This window comes from Lampetra planeri, chromosome 74 (assembly GCF_965212315.1).
Source record: "Lampetra planeri chromosome 74, kcLamPlan1.2.h2, whole genome shotgun sequence".
In the NCBI taxonomy this organism is placed as follows: domain Eukaryota; kingdom Metazoa; phylum Chordata; class Hyperoartia; order Petromyzontiformes; family Petromyzontidae; genus Lampetra; species Lampetra planeri.
The window spans coordinates 3,160,806-3,178,288 of record NC_136179.1 but is presented as its reverse complement, the minus strand read 5'-3'; the positions used below and the strand labels follow the sequence as shown (position 1 = coordinate 3,178,288).

The window sequence follows — 17,483 nt, the reverse complement described above, 5'->3', positions numbered from 1 at the left end:
ACGTGTTAATCGTGTAGACAGCCAAGATGCTGCCAGTTAAGGGCACACTTGTGTGACGGAGATCTTCCACCTGAAATTCTCTTGACATAGGAACATTATAAAATAAAGACCGGACAAACATTTGTTAAAAATACGTTTTTATTCATCTGCAATCATTTTTACGTCAAAACTCGAAGGAGATATTTATTATGTCCTATGTTCACACATTTCCAGTACAATGCAAACCATATCCGTTCCAGGAATACCAAAGCGTTAAAGTATCATTCCCCATGATTTCCTTATTAGTTCACCACATTTGTTCACTGTGCGTCTATGTTGAAGTCAAGGCCATATATCCAACGAACGCGTCATCAATGTACATCCTGAAATCAGCTATCTAAAATCGATTAATACCAATCAAAAAAAGCTGTACACTTGACAAAAAAATCTTTAAAATATTGAGCAAAGATGTACCTACAGATGCATTCTAACTTTAGCACAACAGGAACACTTAACGACTACAATTGAACCCTCTCACAACCAGTGCTCATTACACCACTTCGGCAAGTAATCCGATAACATTACAAACCACAACTGTGCACGTCATTAAACTCACAAAAACTGTAAAACTAAAATGGCTAAAATTACACACAAAAATACTCGATACGGATTAATAGGTATAACCACATGACATAATATTTTTTCAGTCACCCCGAGCTCTCTGGTTGACTCTCGAGCCACTCCATTACATCCAGCCATCTCTCGGGATCCAACTGCATGGGATCGAAGGTGGAAACTTCTTCAGGACTCATTGCAGCACCTTGAATTTCAGCTTTTGATTTCAGTTTCCTATCATTGTGGACCTTCTGATGCTTGTTCATGGTTGATGACCGTGCAAATGCCTTCCCACACACAGAGCACGGGAATGGCTTCTCACCAGTGTGTGTTCTCTGATGGTTTTGAAGAGTTGACGAGTGTGAAAATGCCTTCCCACACACAGGGCACAGGAATGGCTTCTCACCCGTGTGTGTTCTCTGATGACTCTGAAGATGTGATGACTGTGCAAATGCCTTCCCACACACAGGGCACAGGAATGGCTTCTCTCCCGTGTGTGTTCTCTGATGGTCTTGAAGAGTTGACGAGTGTGCAAATGCCTTCCCACACACAGGGCACAGGAATGGCTTCTCACCCGTGTGTGTTCTCTGATGACTCTGAAGATGTGATGACTTTGTAAATGTCTTGCCACACACAGGGCACAGGAATGGCTTCTCGCCCGTGTGCGTTCTCTGATGGTCTTGAAGAGTTGACGAGTGTGCAAATGCCTTTCCACACACAGAGCACAGGAATGGCTTCTCTCCCGTGTGTGTTCTCTGATGGTCTTGAAGAGTTGATGAGTGTGCAAATGTCTTCCCACACACAGGGCACAGGAATGGCTTCTCGCCCTTGTGTGTTCTCTGGTGTCTCTGAAGAAGTGATGGTCGTGAAAAGGACTTCCCGCACACAGAGCAATTGAATGGCTTCTTGCCTCCGTGTACGTGGGGCTGTGGAGAGCGTCTCTGCTCCATGTGAGCGTAGTAACAGCAGCGGTGTTATCGAGTCAAAAGTACGCTATCGGCCGCAAGGATGTTTAGCGTTGAGTTTTGGATTTTGTTAACTGCTAAAACAAGAACGACGCTCGTGTCTAAACGAGAGGCAAAAAATTCCCGCTAATTTGACGACGAACACGTTTAAGAGTTTATCCACGAAAATAGACACTTTCTAGGAGATTCACGGTATATCGATGTCTGGAACCCGTCTGAAGATGTCGCCACGAACTCTCCCGACGCAAAGTCGCCTAACTGTCGACACAGCAATTGTGCTCGCCAGGCTGCGTTGTCTGGCGGTTGAAGGGCGATCAGCAGAGCGACGAGTCGAGCGTCCAACCTCATCAAGTTCCCTCTGGAAATGGCATCGAGCTCTGCTTCTGAGCCGCCTTATAACTCCCCCCCTAGGATCCGTATCCTTTGTCTTTCAGGATATTTGCATTCGATTGTTCATTTTGGAAGGTACAATCCGCATGTCTATTAACATACCGAATTGTAATGTGCCCATTGTGCTTCATGCATGAATATGTAAGTGCATCTCAGTGTGTAATTGTGCGCTTATTTTGAATAAATGGAAAAACATTGTCCTCGATTTAAAGTGAATGCAGAGAAATTAGCATGTAACTTTAGAAAAGGAAGAGAGCGGCCTTCTCGACGAGGGAGTGAAACCCAATGGGTAATATTCTTTTACAGCGTTACAATGGATAGGTTGTAGTTCATAGGTTATAATATTATGTTTCACTATGATAGCGCTTAAGATGTGAGAGTCTACAATATCAGAGTTGATCAAATGCGACGATCAAGGGCGTCAATTGGTTAAGTTTGATCAGTCTTTGATCAAAGGCGTCATCCCATCACGGAACACCACCTCCCTGCGTATATAACAGCAACAGAAGCAACTACAGCAGCAACAACAGCAGCGACAACAACAGCAGCAACATCACATTTCGAGGGCGGCGCAGCTACTTCCGATTCTGCTGCCAAGCTGTTTGTAGTCGGGACCTGCTCTTGCAGGACCCCACACGTCTTTGGAAATGATTGCGATGATCATGTCTGAGCTGAGAATTAAGTCACTCAAGATTACTTTGTTTAACCATAACTTTAGGTAGGTTAGTGTCATCGGGGCTCTGTGAATACTACTCATGAATGAAATCACACTCCTGAATAACCGACATTGTACTAATGTTGTACTAATTTTGGTTGATCTAGTAGAACAAGGCACGTGCCATGTCCAGACGAATTCTTATCAACAACAGTGTCCTTAAATATGATGCTAAAATAAATGTTAACGCTGGATTTAACGTGCACCTCTTAACCCCTCCCTCGCATTTACGACTAATGATTTGCATTTGCACGTAACATATATTAAAGTCCATTAAAATGCTAATACGACCATATTGTTATTCTAAAAATTGAATGCGATTCTTGCCCTGTACCCCCCCCCCCCCCCCCCACAGTTCACATATCCGACCCCCGGTTCGATTGAACAGATAATTTACATACATATCTGTATGTCCCCCAAGTTGCTCCGCCCATGGCGGGGTCAGGTAGAGGTCATAGAAGTGGGTGATCTAAAGACAGTGCATCAACTAAGGGACAAGAAAGAGAGAGTTCGAGAAGGAAAGGCGAGACCAAGTGTGGGCGGAGGTTCACGCCGAGAATGAGAGAGGGGGAGGAACGAGGTTTGGGGCTGTTTTGGCTGGTTGCTGTCTCGTCGTCGTCGTTGCTATATCGTGACGCCTGGGGTCTGAAACCGCGTTAAAGGCTAAATAAAATAACCCTCTGCAGTGTGAGTCCGGAGTCATTGCAATTGTAATGATTCATTATTTCACGGGCTAATATTGGGTTTGTGCGATTATTTTACATATTCATACTGAATATTGTTATTTGATTCCATTTAGATGGAACATTCATCCATTAGTGGACAGCTTGATATTAATACCACCAAAGTGTTATTCAAATAATTTTAATCCCATCCTGATCCTGCACCTTCCGTTTCACATATCCCACCCTTGGTTCGCACGTCCATATTACATGCATACATGTTACATACAGACATTACATTCATGCATATTACATACATGTTACATACTCACGAGTGTGAAGCTAAGAATTCGAATGAGATTCGAATATCACAATTCAATGTACGGTGTTCTAATCTGTAATACGAGTTCACAACATTATAGTTTACTATAACACTAGTTTGTAGTGTTATTTTAAAGCGTTGAAATGTATAGCTCATAGTTTAAAGGTTATATTCTTAGAGGTTATAATGTTAGAGTATGCAATGTGAGTTTACAATTTGAGAGTTTGTGGACGTGCCCTATTCTCGTGGGACCCGACACGGATTTGGAAATAATTGGTATGATCATGTTTGAGCTGGGATGAGCGACTAATGTTTACTTTGATTAATCATAACTGTGTGTAGGTTAGTGCCATCGGGGCTTAGTGAATACTACTCATGAATGCACTCATACTTCTTTCGGATTTAAATTGAAATCCTGTTGGTAGAACAAGTCGCCTGCCTTTTCTAGACGAATTGTTATCTTCAAGTGCGTCCGTAAATATAGTGCTAAAATACACAGCATAGGGAAGGCTGCCTTGTTGGGGAGATGTAGTTTGGCTAAGTCGTTGTCGCCGGGTGATGACACGGATTCTGAAACAATGGAGTTAAACACTCGCTGCTTGGCCCCGTCGACAGCAGCGAAGGCTGTCATATACCGCCCCATTTACGAGTTGGCTGTATGATGTGTATAGTTGAAGGTGTTATGTGTTGTCTTCTTCTAACAGCTATTAACGTGCCTGTGTTGTCTATTTTTGCGATTTGTCCATTGATGTTGTTTTTATTGCGGCGTTCTGTCACTTGAGTGTTGCAGTTTGTTTAAGAATTCGTCACGTGAGCGTGGTGTTTTGCTTGTGGGAATTTCGCTTTGTCACAATTTGTGATTGTCATAATAATTGTAACGATTCATAATGTCATGAGTTTATAATGGGTTTGTGCGTGTATTTATATAAATATATTCCGTCTTTTGTTTTTCGATGACATCTAGCAGTACACTATACATACATATGAGCAGAGTGCGATTCTTATACAACCAGTGTTCTTCTAATGATATTGTAATACCTTACCTACGTTTACATAGTTATAAATTAAACACTAGTTTATAATCGTTTAATGTTTAGTGTTATCGTTTATAGTATTACAGTTTACATGTTATAGAGTACAGTTTATCCCCGACATACTTCAGGATTAGGGACTGTTACGTTGATGAACGATTAACTACGGGGACCTTTCCCCTCAAGGAACACGTGTTAATCGTGTAGACAGCCAAGATGCTGCCAGTTAAGGGCACACTTGTGTGACGGAGATCTTCCACCTGAAATTCTCTTGACATAGGAACATTATAAAATAAAGACCGGACAAACATTTGTTAAAAATACGTTTTTATTCATCTGCAATCAATTTTACGTCAAAACTCGAAGGAGATATTTATTATGTCCTATGTTCACACATTTCCAGTACAATGCAAACCATATCCGTTCCAGGAATACCAAAGCGTTAAAGTATCATTCTCCATGATTTCCTTATTAGTTCACCACATTTGTTCACTGTGCGTCTATGTTGAAGTCAAGGCCATATATCCAACGAACGCGTCATCAATGTACATCCTGAAATCAGCTATCTAAAATCGATTAATACCAATCAAAAAAAGCTGTACACTTGACAAAAAAATCTTTAAAATATTGAGCAAAGATGTACCTACAGATGCATTCTAACTTTAGCACAACAGGAACACTTAACGACTACAATTGAACCCTCTCACAACCAGTGCTCATTACACCACTTCGGCAAGTAATCCGATAACATTACAAACCACAACTGTGCACGTCATTAAACTCACAAAAACTGTAAAACTAAAATGGCTAAAATTACACACAAAAATACTCGATACGGATTAATAGGTATAACCACATGACATAATATTTTTTCAGTCACCCCGAGCTCTCTGGTTGACTCTCGAGCCACTCCATTACATCCAGCCATCTCTCGGGATCCAACTGCATGGGATCGAAGGTGGAAACTTCTTCAGGACTCATTGCAGCACCTTGAATTTCAGCTTTTGATTTCAGTTTCCTATCATTGTGGACCTTCTGATGCTTGTTCATGGTTGATGACCGTGCAAATGCCTTCCCACACACAGAGCACGGGAATGGCTTCTCACCAGTGTGTGTTCTCTGATGGTTTTGAAGAGTTGACGAGTGTGAAAATGCCTTCCCACACACAGGGCACAGGAATGGCTTCTCACCCGTGTGTGTTCTCTGATGACTCTGAAGATGTGATGACTGTGCAAATGCCTTCCCACACACAGGGCACAGGAATGGCTTCTCTCCCGTGTGTGTTCTCTGATGGTCTTGAAGAGTTGACGAGTGTGCAAATGCCTTCCCACACACAGGGCACAGGAATGGCTTCTCACCCGTGTGTGTTCTCTGATGACTCTGAAGATGTGATGACTTTGTAAATGTCTTGCCACACACAGGGCACAGGAATGGCTTCTCGCCCGTGTGCGTTCTCTGATGGTCTTGAAGAGTTGACGAGTGTGCAAATGCCTTTCCACACACAGAGCACAGGAATGGCTTCTCTCCCGTGTGTGTTCTCTGATGGTCTTGAAGAGTTGATGAGTGTGCAAATGTCTTCCCACACACAGGGCACAGGAATGGCTTCTCGCCCTTGTGTGTTCTCTGGTGTCTCTGAAGAAGTGATGGTCGTGAAAAGGACTTCCCGCACACAGAGCAATTGAATGGCTTCTTGCCTCCGTGTACGTGGGGCTGTGGAGAGCGTCTCTGCTCCATGTGAGCGTAGTAACAGCAGCGGTGTTATCGAGTCAAAAGTACGCTATCGGCCGCAAGGATGTTTAGCGTTGAGTTTTGGATTTTGTTAACTGCTAAAACAAGAACGACGCTCGTGTCTAAACGAGAGGCAAAAAATTCCCGCTAATTTGACGACGAACACGTTTAAGAGTTTATCCACGAAAATAGACACTTACTAGGAGATTCACGGTATATCGATGTCTGGAACCCGTCTGAAGATGTCGCCACGAACTCTCCCGACGCAAAGTCGCCTAACTGTCGACACAGCAATTGTGCTCGCCAGGCTGCGTTGTCTGGCGGTTGAAGGGCGATCAGCAGAGCGACGAGTCGAGCGTCCAACCTCATCAAGTTCCCTCTGGAAATGGCATCGAGCTCTGCTTCTGAGCCGCCTTATAACTCCCCCCCTAGGATCCGTATCCTTTGTCTTTCAGGATATTTGCATTCGATTGTTCATTTTGGAAGGTACAATCCGCATGTCTATTAACATACCGAATTGTAATGTGCCCATTGTGCTTCATGCATGAATATGTAAGTGCATCTCAGTGTGTAATTGTGCGCTTATTTTGAATAAATGGAAAAACATTGTCCTCGATTTAAAGTGAATGCAGATAAATTAGCATGTAACTTTAGAAAAGGAAGAGAGCGGCCTTCTCGACGAGGGAGTGAAACCCAATGGGTAATATTCTTTTACAGCGTTACAATGGATAGGTTGTAGTTCATAGGTTATAATATTATGTTTCACTATGATAGCGCTTAAGATGTGAGAGTCTACAATATCAGAGTTGATCAAATGCGACGATCAAGGGCGTCAATTGGTTAAGTTTGATCAGTCTTTGATCAAAGGCGTCATCCCATCACGGAACACCACCTCCCTGCGTATATAACAGCAACAGAAGCAACTACAGCAGCAACAACAGCAGCGACAACAACAGCAGCAACATCACATTTCGAGGGCGGCGCAGCTACTTCCGATTCTGCTGCCAAGCTGTTTGTAGTCGGGACCTGCTCTTGCAGGACCCCACACGTCTTTGGAAATGATTGCGATGATCATGTCTGAGCTGAGAATTAAGTCACTCAAGATTACTTTGTTTAACCATAACTTTAGGTAGGTTAGTGTCATCGGGGCTCTGTGAATACTACTCATGAATGAAATCACACTCCTGAATAACCGACATTGTACTAATGTTGTACTAATTTTGGTTGATCTAGTAGAACAAGGCACGTGCCATGTCCAGACGAATTCTTATCAACAACAGTGTCCTTAAATATGATGCTAAAATAAATGTTAACGCTGGATTTAACGTGCACCTCTTAACCCCTCCCTCGCATTTACGACTAACGATTTGCATTTGCACGTAACATATATTAAAGTCCATTAAAATGCTAATACGACCATATTGTTATTCTAAAAATTGAATGCGATTCTTGCCCTGTACCCCCCCCCCCCCACAGTTCACATATCCGACCCCCGGTTCGATTGAACAGATAATTTACATAAATATTTGTATGTTCCCCAAGTTGCTCCGCCCATGGCGGGGTCAGGTAGAGGTCATAGAGGTGGGTGATCTAAAGACAGTGCATCAACTAAGGGACAAGAAAGAGAGAGTTCGAGAAGGAAAGGCGAGACCAAGTGTGGGCGGAGGTTCACGCCGAGAATGAGAGAGGGGGAGGAACGAGGTTTGGGGCTGTTTTGGCTGGTTGCTGTCTCGTCGTCGTCGTTGCTATATCGTGACGCCTGGGGTCTGAAACCGCGTTAAAGGCTAAATAAAATAACCCTCTGCAGTGTGAGTCCGGAGTCATTGCAATTGTAATGATTCATTATTTCACGGGCTAATATTGGGTTTGTGCGATTATTTTACATATTCATACTGAATATTGTTATTTGATTCCATTTAGATGGAACATTCATCCATTAGTGGACAGCTTGATATTAATACCACCAAAGTGTTATTCAAATAATTTTAATCCCATCCTGATCCTGCACCTTCCGTTTCACATATCCCACCCTTGGGTCGCACGTCCATATTACATGCATACATGTGTAATAAAAGACTTGACCACGATCTCTGGCTCAGTGTCCTTTATTCGGTCCGTACTGCGTTCCCACACGGCTGTCTCTCTTATTCTCTCTGTGCTGGTTCCGATGTCACTCCAGTCCACATCAGCAGCCCCGCTGCTGTTTCTGTCGCTCTTGCAGCCCCACAGCAGCTCCGCTGCTGTACTCTCACACAGCTCCCTTGGCTGTTCCTGCTGCAGCTCTGACAGCCTCGTGCTGTCTCGCCTTCTCGTCGCTCCTGCGACTCTTGGCAGCCACCCCGCTGCCCCTCACACACAGCCTTACTGCCTATCTCTATCTGCAGCTTTACACCTCCCAGTAGCTCCCTACTGTTCCCAGGGTTGGCTCCCGCTTCTGACGGTGCCCCCTCGGCTCGTACGCCCGCGTGGCCCCACACCTTTCCATTCACACCCCGACTGACTTCTCCTTCCGGTTTACCCGCTTAAGGACCCCCTACCTTTCACCCACGTCACCTGGCTCCGCCTCCTCGTGACGTCACATCCGGAAGGTCGCTTTCGCCCGCATTACACCACCCTCCCCCATAGAAAAAACCCAGCCGACCTCGGCTGAACAACACCAAAGCGTAATGCGGTGAACCGACCTTCCCCCTTAAAGGACACTAAGCATGCAATATAACAACAAGAACAACACACAAGTAACATCGACGAACGTACAAAAGCATGCGATAAATACGATGGCAAGAACAAGAACAATAACAACATACAATTAACGAAACGTAAGCGATTTGGAACGAGTGCGGGTCGCCGGCCCGTCCCGGACGGTCGGCGGCCCACTTGTAGAACGGGGACGCGATGGAACACGAGAAATGACAGGGGGTAATTCCCCTGCTGCGATTGGAAGTCCACCGACATCTCGTGTCCCTGACGAATCAGTCTTGGTCGTATTCCGCGAATGCGCCTGCAGCGGGGTCGGAAGGGTCGCCGGGCTTGAAGGTACCGCAGCCCTGGCAGGCGCCCTCCGAACAGGCCCACTCCTCCCCCGCGGTGTCACGGTCGGCCTGTCTGGAACAGGTACGACAGGCGCTCGAGCAAGATCAGTGGACGCAGGCAGGGGAGAGTCGGCAGCAACAGACCCCGGCAAGGCAGTATTGGGAGATGACGCATCACGTAGGGGAGCAACATATGGTTTCAACCGCGACGTATGAACAAACCAACGGCGAGAACCAAACTGAACGCGCGCCGACTGTGGATTGGGAACCTCAATGAGGCGCACAGGACCATGCCAAGGTTTGTGCAATTTAGGAGAGGTCCCCGGCCGCACCTGCGGGCAATGGAGCCAGGCCAGGTCTCCCACCTTCCAGGGGCACTCCCCCTCAGACCGCCGAGCATACCGCTCGTTCCGGGCCTGGGCTTTGGCTGTAGCCACGCGTGCGTTTTCCCGCGCCTCCGTAACCCGGCGAACCGTGTCCTGAATGTATTCAGGGAGTGGTTTACGAGGTCCCTTCACCCCAGTACCCAATTGCACATCCACCGGAGGCACGTTTTCCCGACCATACATAAGGTAAAACGGCGAATACCCTGTAGCCGCATGGGGCGTCATCCTGTACGCCGAAAGCACTCCGGGGATGTGCAGATCCCAATCCGATTGCTGTTCACTCACAGTATGGCAAAGCATGGCAGACAATGTCCTGTTCAGCCGCTCAACCATACCATCCGTCTGCGGATGGTATGGAGATGTCCGTATTTTCTTAGTCCCAAGGCCTGCGCACACTTCAGCCAATAATTTAGAAGAGAAATTTCGGCCCTGGTCCGTGAGGAGTCTCTCCGGCGCCCCCTTGTCCATAATGTACCCAAACAAAAAGGCGTCGGTGATGGCCGCGGCCGACTGATCGGGCAACGGCCAGGCCATCGGCCAATGGGAGAGATACTCAACCCCTACCAGCAAATATTTATTTCCCCTCGCCGATGGTGGGAAGGGTCCCAATATGTCCAGTGCCACCAATTCATTGACTCGAGACACCTGAATCGACTGGAGAGGCGGCACGTAAGGATGTTTAGGCGGCTTACGCCGGGCGCATTCAGGGCACGCGCGCACATGCCCTACGACATCTGTCGCCATGCCGTGCCAAAAATAATGACGTTGTAACGTCAACAAGGTCTTCTGCACCCCTAAATGCAATAGTGTGTCACAATGGAGAGTTCTAATCAACTCAAATCGCAAGGACGTTGGTACCACCACACGCCAGCTTTCCTGGAACCTTTCTTGCCACATAAGCAGACCATCTCGGAGAGCGGTTCGCGGCCCCACAGCTGAACTCGGACTCCCATTGTCCCTCATAGACCGCTTCCGCATGGACAACAAGGACTCGTCCATCATCTGTTCCCGAATCCAGACAGACCGCGGCAGATTCAAAACCCCATCAGTCGGTCCCGGTTCCATCGGAGTATCCGACTTCCCGACGGCCAACGTAAGTGGCTGAGGGGGGTTCAGAATCGGCGAACACCTATGCGTCCCCAACGCACATTTACAAGGGGCGCGCCCTGGTAATCTGGAAAGTGCGTCAGCGTTCGCATGGCGCACTCCCTTCCGATGTTGAATTTGGAAGGAAAATTCCTGCAGCGTGTCCAACCAACTGTCCCGATGGCTGGTCCATTTTAAGTGCATATTGCAAGGCCGCATGATCCGTACGCACAATAAAAGAACGACCGTAAAGGTACGGTCGAAATTGCCGTAGGAAAAAAACAACCGCCAAAAGTTCTCTACGAGTGACACAGTAGCGTGTTTCCTCAGGCGACAAGACTCGGCTACCATACGCCACGACGCGCTCTACGCCCCCTTTAGACTGTGATAATACCGCCCCAATACCTGTGTCACTCGCGTCCGTATCAAGAATGAAAGGGCGATCAAAATCGGGATAATCCAATGTCGGGGCCGTAGCCAATAGATCACGCAGACTCCGAAAGGCCGCCTCTTCCGGCTCTCCCCAAACAAATTTCCGTCCTTTACCCGTAAGGAGATGCAAGGGCCTCGCAATCGTCGCAAACCCCGGCACAAATCTTCGGTAATACGAGGCAAATCCCAAAAAGCGCCGAACATCCCCCACAGAGGCCGGAGTCGGCCAATCCCGGACACACGCCGTCTTTTCCGGATCCGTGGACACCCCCTCTGCACTCACAATGTGCCCCAAATAACGGACGGACCGTTGCAGTAGGTGGCATTTCTTTGGTTTGAATTTCAAATTGGCAGAGCGCATCCTCGTGAACACTGTCTCCAGCCGCGTTAAATGTTCCTCAAATGTGCGGCTGAACACAATAATATCGTCCAAATATATAAGACACGTCTCCCACTGCAACCCCGTCAAAACGAGCTCCATCAATCTTTGAAATGTAGCAGGGGCCGCATTCAATCCCATCGGGAGGCAGTTGAATTGAAATAACCCCTGCGGCGTACGGAATGCGGTTTTCTCCCGTGAGGACTCGTCAAGGGGAAGCTGCCAAAATCCCGAAGAGAGGTCCAGTGTGGAAAAGAACTTAGCCCCCGACAATGCGTCAAGGGAGTCGTCCATACGCGGCAGGGGGTACGCATCTGCCACCGATATCTTATTCAATTTCCGGAAATCGACACAAAATCGCAAGTTGCCATCCTTTTTCTTAACCAAGACCACAGGAGCGCCCCATGGGCTGTTAGATGGCGATATAATGTCCGCAGCCAACATGTCTTCCACCGCCCCCCGAACGTGTTCTCGCTCCGCTGGACTCATCCGATGCGAATTTAACCGAATAGGGGCAGCGTCGCCCATCTCAATGTGATGGGAAAGTAACGATGTGCGTCCCAAATCCAAATCGTCGGAGCTGAACACATCCGAATACGTCAGCAACAATTTACGCAGCGCATCACGTTGCCCCACGGACAGGGAAGAATTTTCATCACATAAGGTAGCGATCCAACGATTATCCGAACCCCTTGGCTCGGAAACACCAGCGACCACTCCCCGGCGATGCGGACAATCGCGCGTCGCAAACGCCGTAGTGGCATGTGCCACAACCGTACCGGCCGGAACACGGATGTTTTCCACCCCCGCATTAAGCACCTGTAAAACCGGTAATTGATCCGGCCGGACGATGGTCTGTGCCCCAACTAACGCCAATCCCGTTGTTATCGTGGCGGATGGTGACAACAAGACCCCTTGTGCTCCTAGCCGATTGGGCAGGGGCTTCCGATACCGCAAGGGTATAAGCATCTGTGAACCAGGTGGGATGTCCACAGATGCGACGGACAGCGCCTGCACCTGTACGGCCGAAGCAGGTCGCCCCCAGGGCGACGGCAGAAACGAGATTCGACGGCCCCCCGGCAATTCAATACAATTCTCATTGATTTTAATCAAAATGGGCATCTTAGCCAAAAAATCCGTGCCTAGTAAGCAAGGAACCGCCAAAGATCTCGATATTAACACAACGCCCGAAGCCGACACATCCCCTATAGATATCTTAGCATCCACCTGGCCCACGATACCCATACTACCCCCGTTCGCAGCGACGCAAGACCCATAAACCGGACGCACAGCCCCCGGCGGAATGCCCAACAGATGGAAAATGACATCCGATATAATAGTCGCAGACGCTCCAGAGTCGACCAAAATGCGCACGTCCACACCTTGTATGGATCCCGGCACAGTGGACGAACCCGTAGCGGCCGCGACAACTCTCCGTGCCAATTTGCGCCACTGCGTAACTGAATGACAAGGCCCCGTCGATGGCCTTTCTTTAACAACAACAATAGGATCGCGCAACAAGGGTGGTGGGTGAGGTGTAAAGCCTTGCCGAGTGTCTGGTGCGTGCCGACATGCCTGTTTCGGAGGTTCCTTGGTCGGCTTGTCCGGTGTTGTGGGCTCCTGCTGCGGCGGACCTGGGAAGCGGGCCCAGCAATCTTTGGCGTAATGGCCCCTATGGCCGCAGCGGAAGCAATCGGCCTCGTTGCGCCGAAGCGCAGGTCTTGCATCCCGGCGGCCCCGTCCCGATGGCGTAGCGCGCGGCCCCGGCCTTCCGCGTCCCGACCACGGAGAGGAGGCAGCCGTCAGCTCCTGTGGACCCCGCTCATCCGGCACATAGATCGCCCTTGTGGGGTCCCACCCCATCGCGCCTCCTTCCTTGACGGGCCCACCCGTCCATGCCGCCACTTGCTTCCAGCGACGGAGATTAAACTGCGCATCCAGACACTTTGCTGCCGCCCGGGACGTGAGCTTCTCATGCCCACACACAGGCATGGGGATCCCCAGATCCCGAGACAGCTCCAGCATTTTTCCCAATATGAGAGGCTCGAGCAGATCCTGTGGCGTGTCAGGATATGCTGCCATGGCCAGCTCCAACACCGCACCCCTGAACGCCACGGGCGATTCTTCGGGTGCTCGTTGTCGTTGAGCGAATCGCCGATGCGCGTCGTCAGGTGGCTCATAGGCGTCGGCCATTTCCTCAAAAACTCCACATAAAGTCTTCTTCTTATCGGCCGTTATGGAACGGAAAAATCGAACAGATTCGTCGTCCAGTAGAGTCGGCAACACTTCCAAGGCCTCCGCATCGGTCCATCTGCTGTTTCTGTCGCTCTTGCAGCCCCACAGCAGCTCCGCTGCTGTACTCTCACACAGCTCCCTTGGCTGTTCCTGCTGCAGCTCTGACAGCCTCGTGCTGTCTCGCCTTCTCGTCGCTCCTGCGACTCTTGGCAGCCACCCCGCTGCCCCTCACACACAGCCTTACTGCCTATCTCTATCTGCAGCTTTACACCTCCCAGTAGCTCCCTACTGTTCCCAGGGTTGGCTCCCGCTTCTGACGGTGCCCCCTCGGCTCGTACGCCCGCGTGGCCCCACACCTTTCCATTCACACCCCGACTGACTTCTCCTTCCGGTTTACCCGCTTAAGGACCCCCTACCTTTCACCCACGTCACCTGGCTCCGCCTCCTCGTGACGTCACATCCGGAAGGTCGCTTTCGCCCGCATTACACATGTTACATACAGACATTACATTCATGCATATTACATACATGTTACATACTCACGAGTGTGAAGCTAAGAATTCGAATGAGATTCGAATATCACAATTCAATGTACGGTGTTCTAATCTGTAATACGAGTTCACAACATTATAGTTTACTATGACACTAGTTTGTAGTGTTATTTTAAAGCGTTGAAATGTATAGCTCATAGTTTAAAGGTTATATTCTTAGAGGTTATAATGATAGAGTATGCAATGTGAGTTTACAATTTGAGAGTTTGTGGACGTGCCCTATTCTCGTGGGACCCGACACGGATTTGGAAATAATTGGTATGATCATGTTTGAGCTGGGATGAGCGACTAATGTTTACTTTGATTAATCATAACTGTGTGTAGGTTAGTGCCATCGGGGCTTAGTGAATACTACTCATGAATGCACTCATACTTCTTTCGGATTTAAATTGAAATCCTGTTGGTAGAACAAGTCGCCTGCCTTTTCTAGACGAATTGTTATCTTCAAGTGCGTCCGTAAATATAGTGCTAAAATACACAGCATAGGGAAGGCTGCCTTGTTGGGGAGATGTAGTTTGGCTAAGTCGTTGTCGCCGGGTGATGACACGGATTCTGAAACAATGGAGTTAAACACTCGCTGCTTGGCCCCGTCGACAGCAGCGAAGGCTGTCATATACCGCCCCATTTACGAGTTGGCTGTATGATGTGTATAGTTGAAGGTGTTATGTGTTGTCTTCTTCTAACAGCTATTAACGTGCCTGTGTTGTCTGTTTTTACGATTTGTCCATTGATGTTGTTTTTATTGCGGCGTTCTGTCACTTGAGTGTTGCAGTTTGTTTAAGAATTCGTCACGTGAGCGTGGTGTTTTGCTTGTGGGAATTTCGCTTTGTCACAATTTGTGATTGTCATAATAATTGTAACGATTCATAATGTCATGAGTTTATAATGGGTTTGTGCGTGTATTTATATAAATATATTCCGTCTTTTGTTTTTCGATGACATCTAGCAGTACACTATACATACATATGAGCAGAGTGCGATTCTTATACAACCAGTGTTCTTCTAATGATATTGTAATACCTTACCTACGTTTACATAGTTATAAATTAAACACTAGTTTATAATCGTTTAATGTTTAGTGTTATCGTTTATAGTATTACAGTTTACATGTTATAGAGTACAGTTTATCCCCGACATACTTCAGGATTAGGGACTGTTACGTTGATGAACGATTAACTACGGGGATCTTTCCCCTCAAGGAACACGTGTTAATCGTGTAGACAGCCAAGATGCTGCCAGTTAAGGGCACACTTGTGTGACGGAGATCCTCCACCTGAAATTCTCTTGACATAGGAACATTATAAAATAAAGACCGGACAAACATTTGTTAAAAATACGTTTTTATTCATCTGCAATCATTTTTACGTCAAAACTCGAAGGAGATATTTATTATGTCCTATGTTCACACATTTCCAGTACAATGCAAACCATATCCGTTCCAGGAATACCAAAGCGTTAAAGTATCATTCCCCATGATTTCCTTATTAGTTCACCACATTTGTTCACTGTGCGTCTATGTTGAAGTCAAGGCCATATATCCAACGAACGCGTCATCAATGTACATCCTGAAATCAGCTATCTAAAATCGATTAATACCAATCAAAAAAAGCTGTACACTTGACAAAAAAATATTTAAAATATTGAGCAAAGATGTACCTACAGATGCATTCTAACTTTAGCACAACAGGAACACTTAACGACTACAATTGAACCCTCTCACAACCAGTGCTCATTACACCACTTCGGCAAGTAATCCGATAACATTACAAACCACAACTGTGCACGTCATTAAACTCACAAAAACTGTAAAACTAAAATGGCTAAAATTACACACAAAAATACTCGATACGGATTAATAGGTATAACCACATGACATAATATTTTTTCAGTCACCCCGAGCTCTCTGGTTGACTCTCGAGCCACTCCATTACATCCAGCCATCTCTCGGGATCCAACTGCATGGGATCGAAGGTGGAAACTTCTTCAGGACTCATTGCAGCACCTTGAATTTCAGCTTTTGATTTCAGTTTCCTATCATTGTGGACCTTCTGATGCTTGTTCATGGTTGATGACCGTGCAAATGCCTTCCCACACACAGAGCACGGGAATGGCTTCTCACCAGTGTGTGTTCTCTGATGGTTTTGAAGAGTTGACGAGTGTGAAAATGCCTTCCCACACACAGGGCACAGGAATGGCTTCTCTCCCGTGTGTGTTCTCTGATGGTCTTGAAGAGTTGACGAGTGTGCAAATGCCTTCCCACACACAGGGCACAGGAATGGCTTCTCACCAGTGTGTGTTCTCTGATGACTCTGAAGATGTGATGACTTTGTAAATGTCTTGCCACACACAGGGCACAGGAATGGCTTCTCGCCCGTGTGCGTTCTCTGATGGTCTTGAAGAGTTGACGAGTGTGCAAATGCCTTTCCACACACAGAGCACAGGAATGGCTTCTCTCCCGTGTGTGTTCTCTGATGGTCTTGAAGAGTTGATGAGTGTGCAAATGTCTTCCCACACACAGGGCACAGGAATGGCTTCTCGCCCTTGTGTGTTCTCTGGTGTCTCTGAAGAAGTGATGGTCGTGAAAAGGACTTCCCGCACACAGAGCAATTGAATGGCTTCTTGCCTCCGTGTACGTGGGGCTGTGGAGAGCGTCTCTGCTCCATGTGAGCGTAGTAACAGCAGCGGTGTTATCGAGTCAAAAGTACGCTATCGGCCGCAAGGATGTTTAGCGTTGAGTTTTGGATTTTGTTAACTGCTAAAACAAGAACGACGCTCGTGTCTAAACGAGAGGCAAAAAATTCCCGCTAATTTGACGACGAACACGTTTAAGAGTTTATCCACGAAAATAGACACTTACTAGGAGATTCACGGTATATCGATGTCTGGAACCCGTCTGAAGATGTCGCCACGAACTCTCCCGACGCAAAGTCGCCTAACTGTCGACACAGCAATTGTGCTCGCCAGGCTGCGTTGTCTGG

General features: G+C 47.4%; 1 protein-coding gene across 1 annotated transcript; it reads right to left on the bottom strand.

Moving 5' to 3' along the window:
- Positions 1-686: 686 nt before the first annotated feature.
- LOC144737828 (uncharacterized) lies at positions 687-17,168 on the bottom strand. The gene is made up of 3 exons (XM_078620703.1): positions 16,625-17,168; positions 5,574-6,373; positions 687-1,499 (listed from the first exon to the last, which is right to left on the bottom strand). Exons 1-3 carry the CDS (start codon positions 17,166-17,168, stop codon positions 687-689), a joined length of 2,157 nt encoding a protein of 718 aa, XP_078476829.1.
- Between the last annotated feature and the right edge of the window lie 315 nt (positions 17,169-17,483).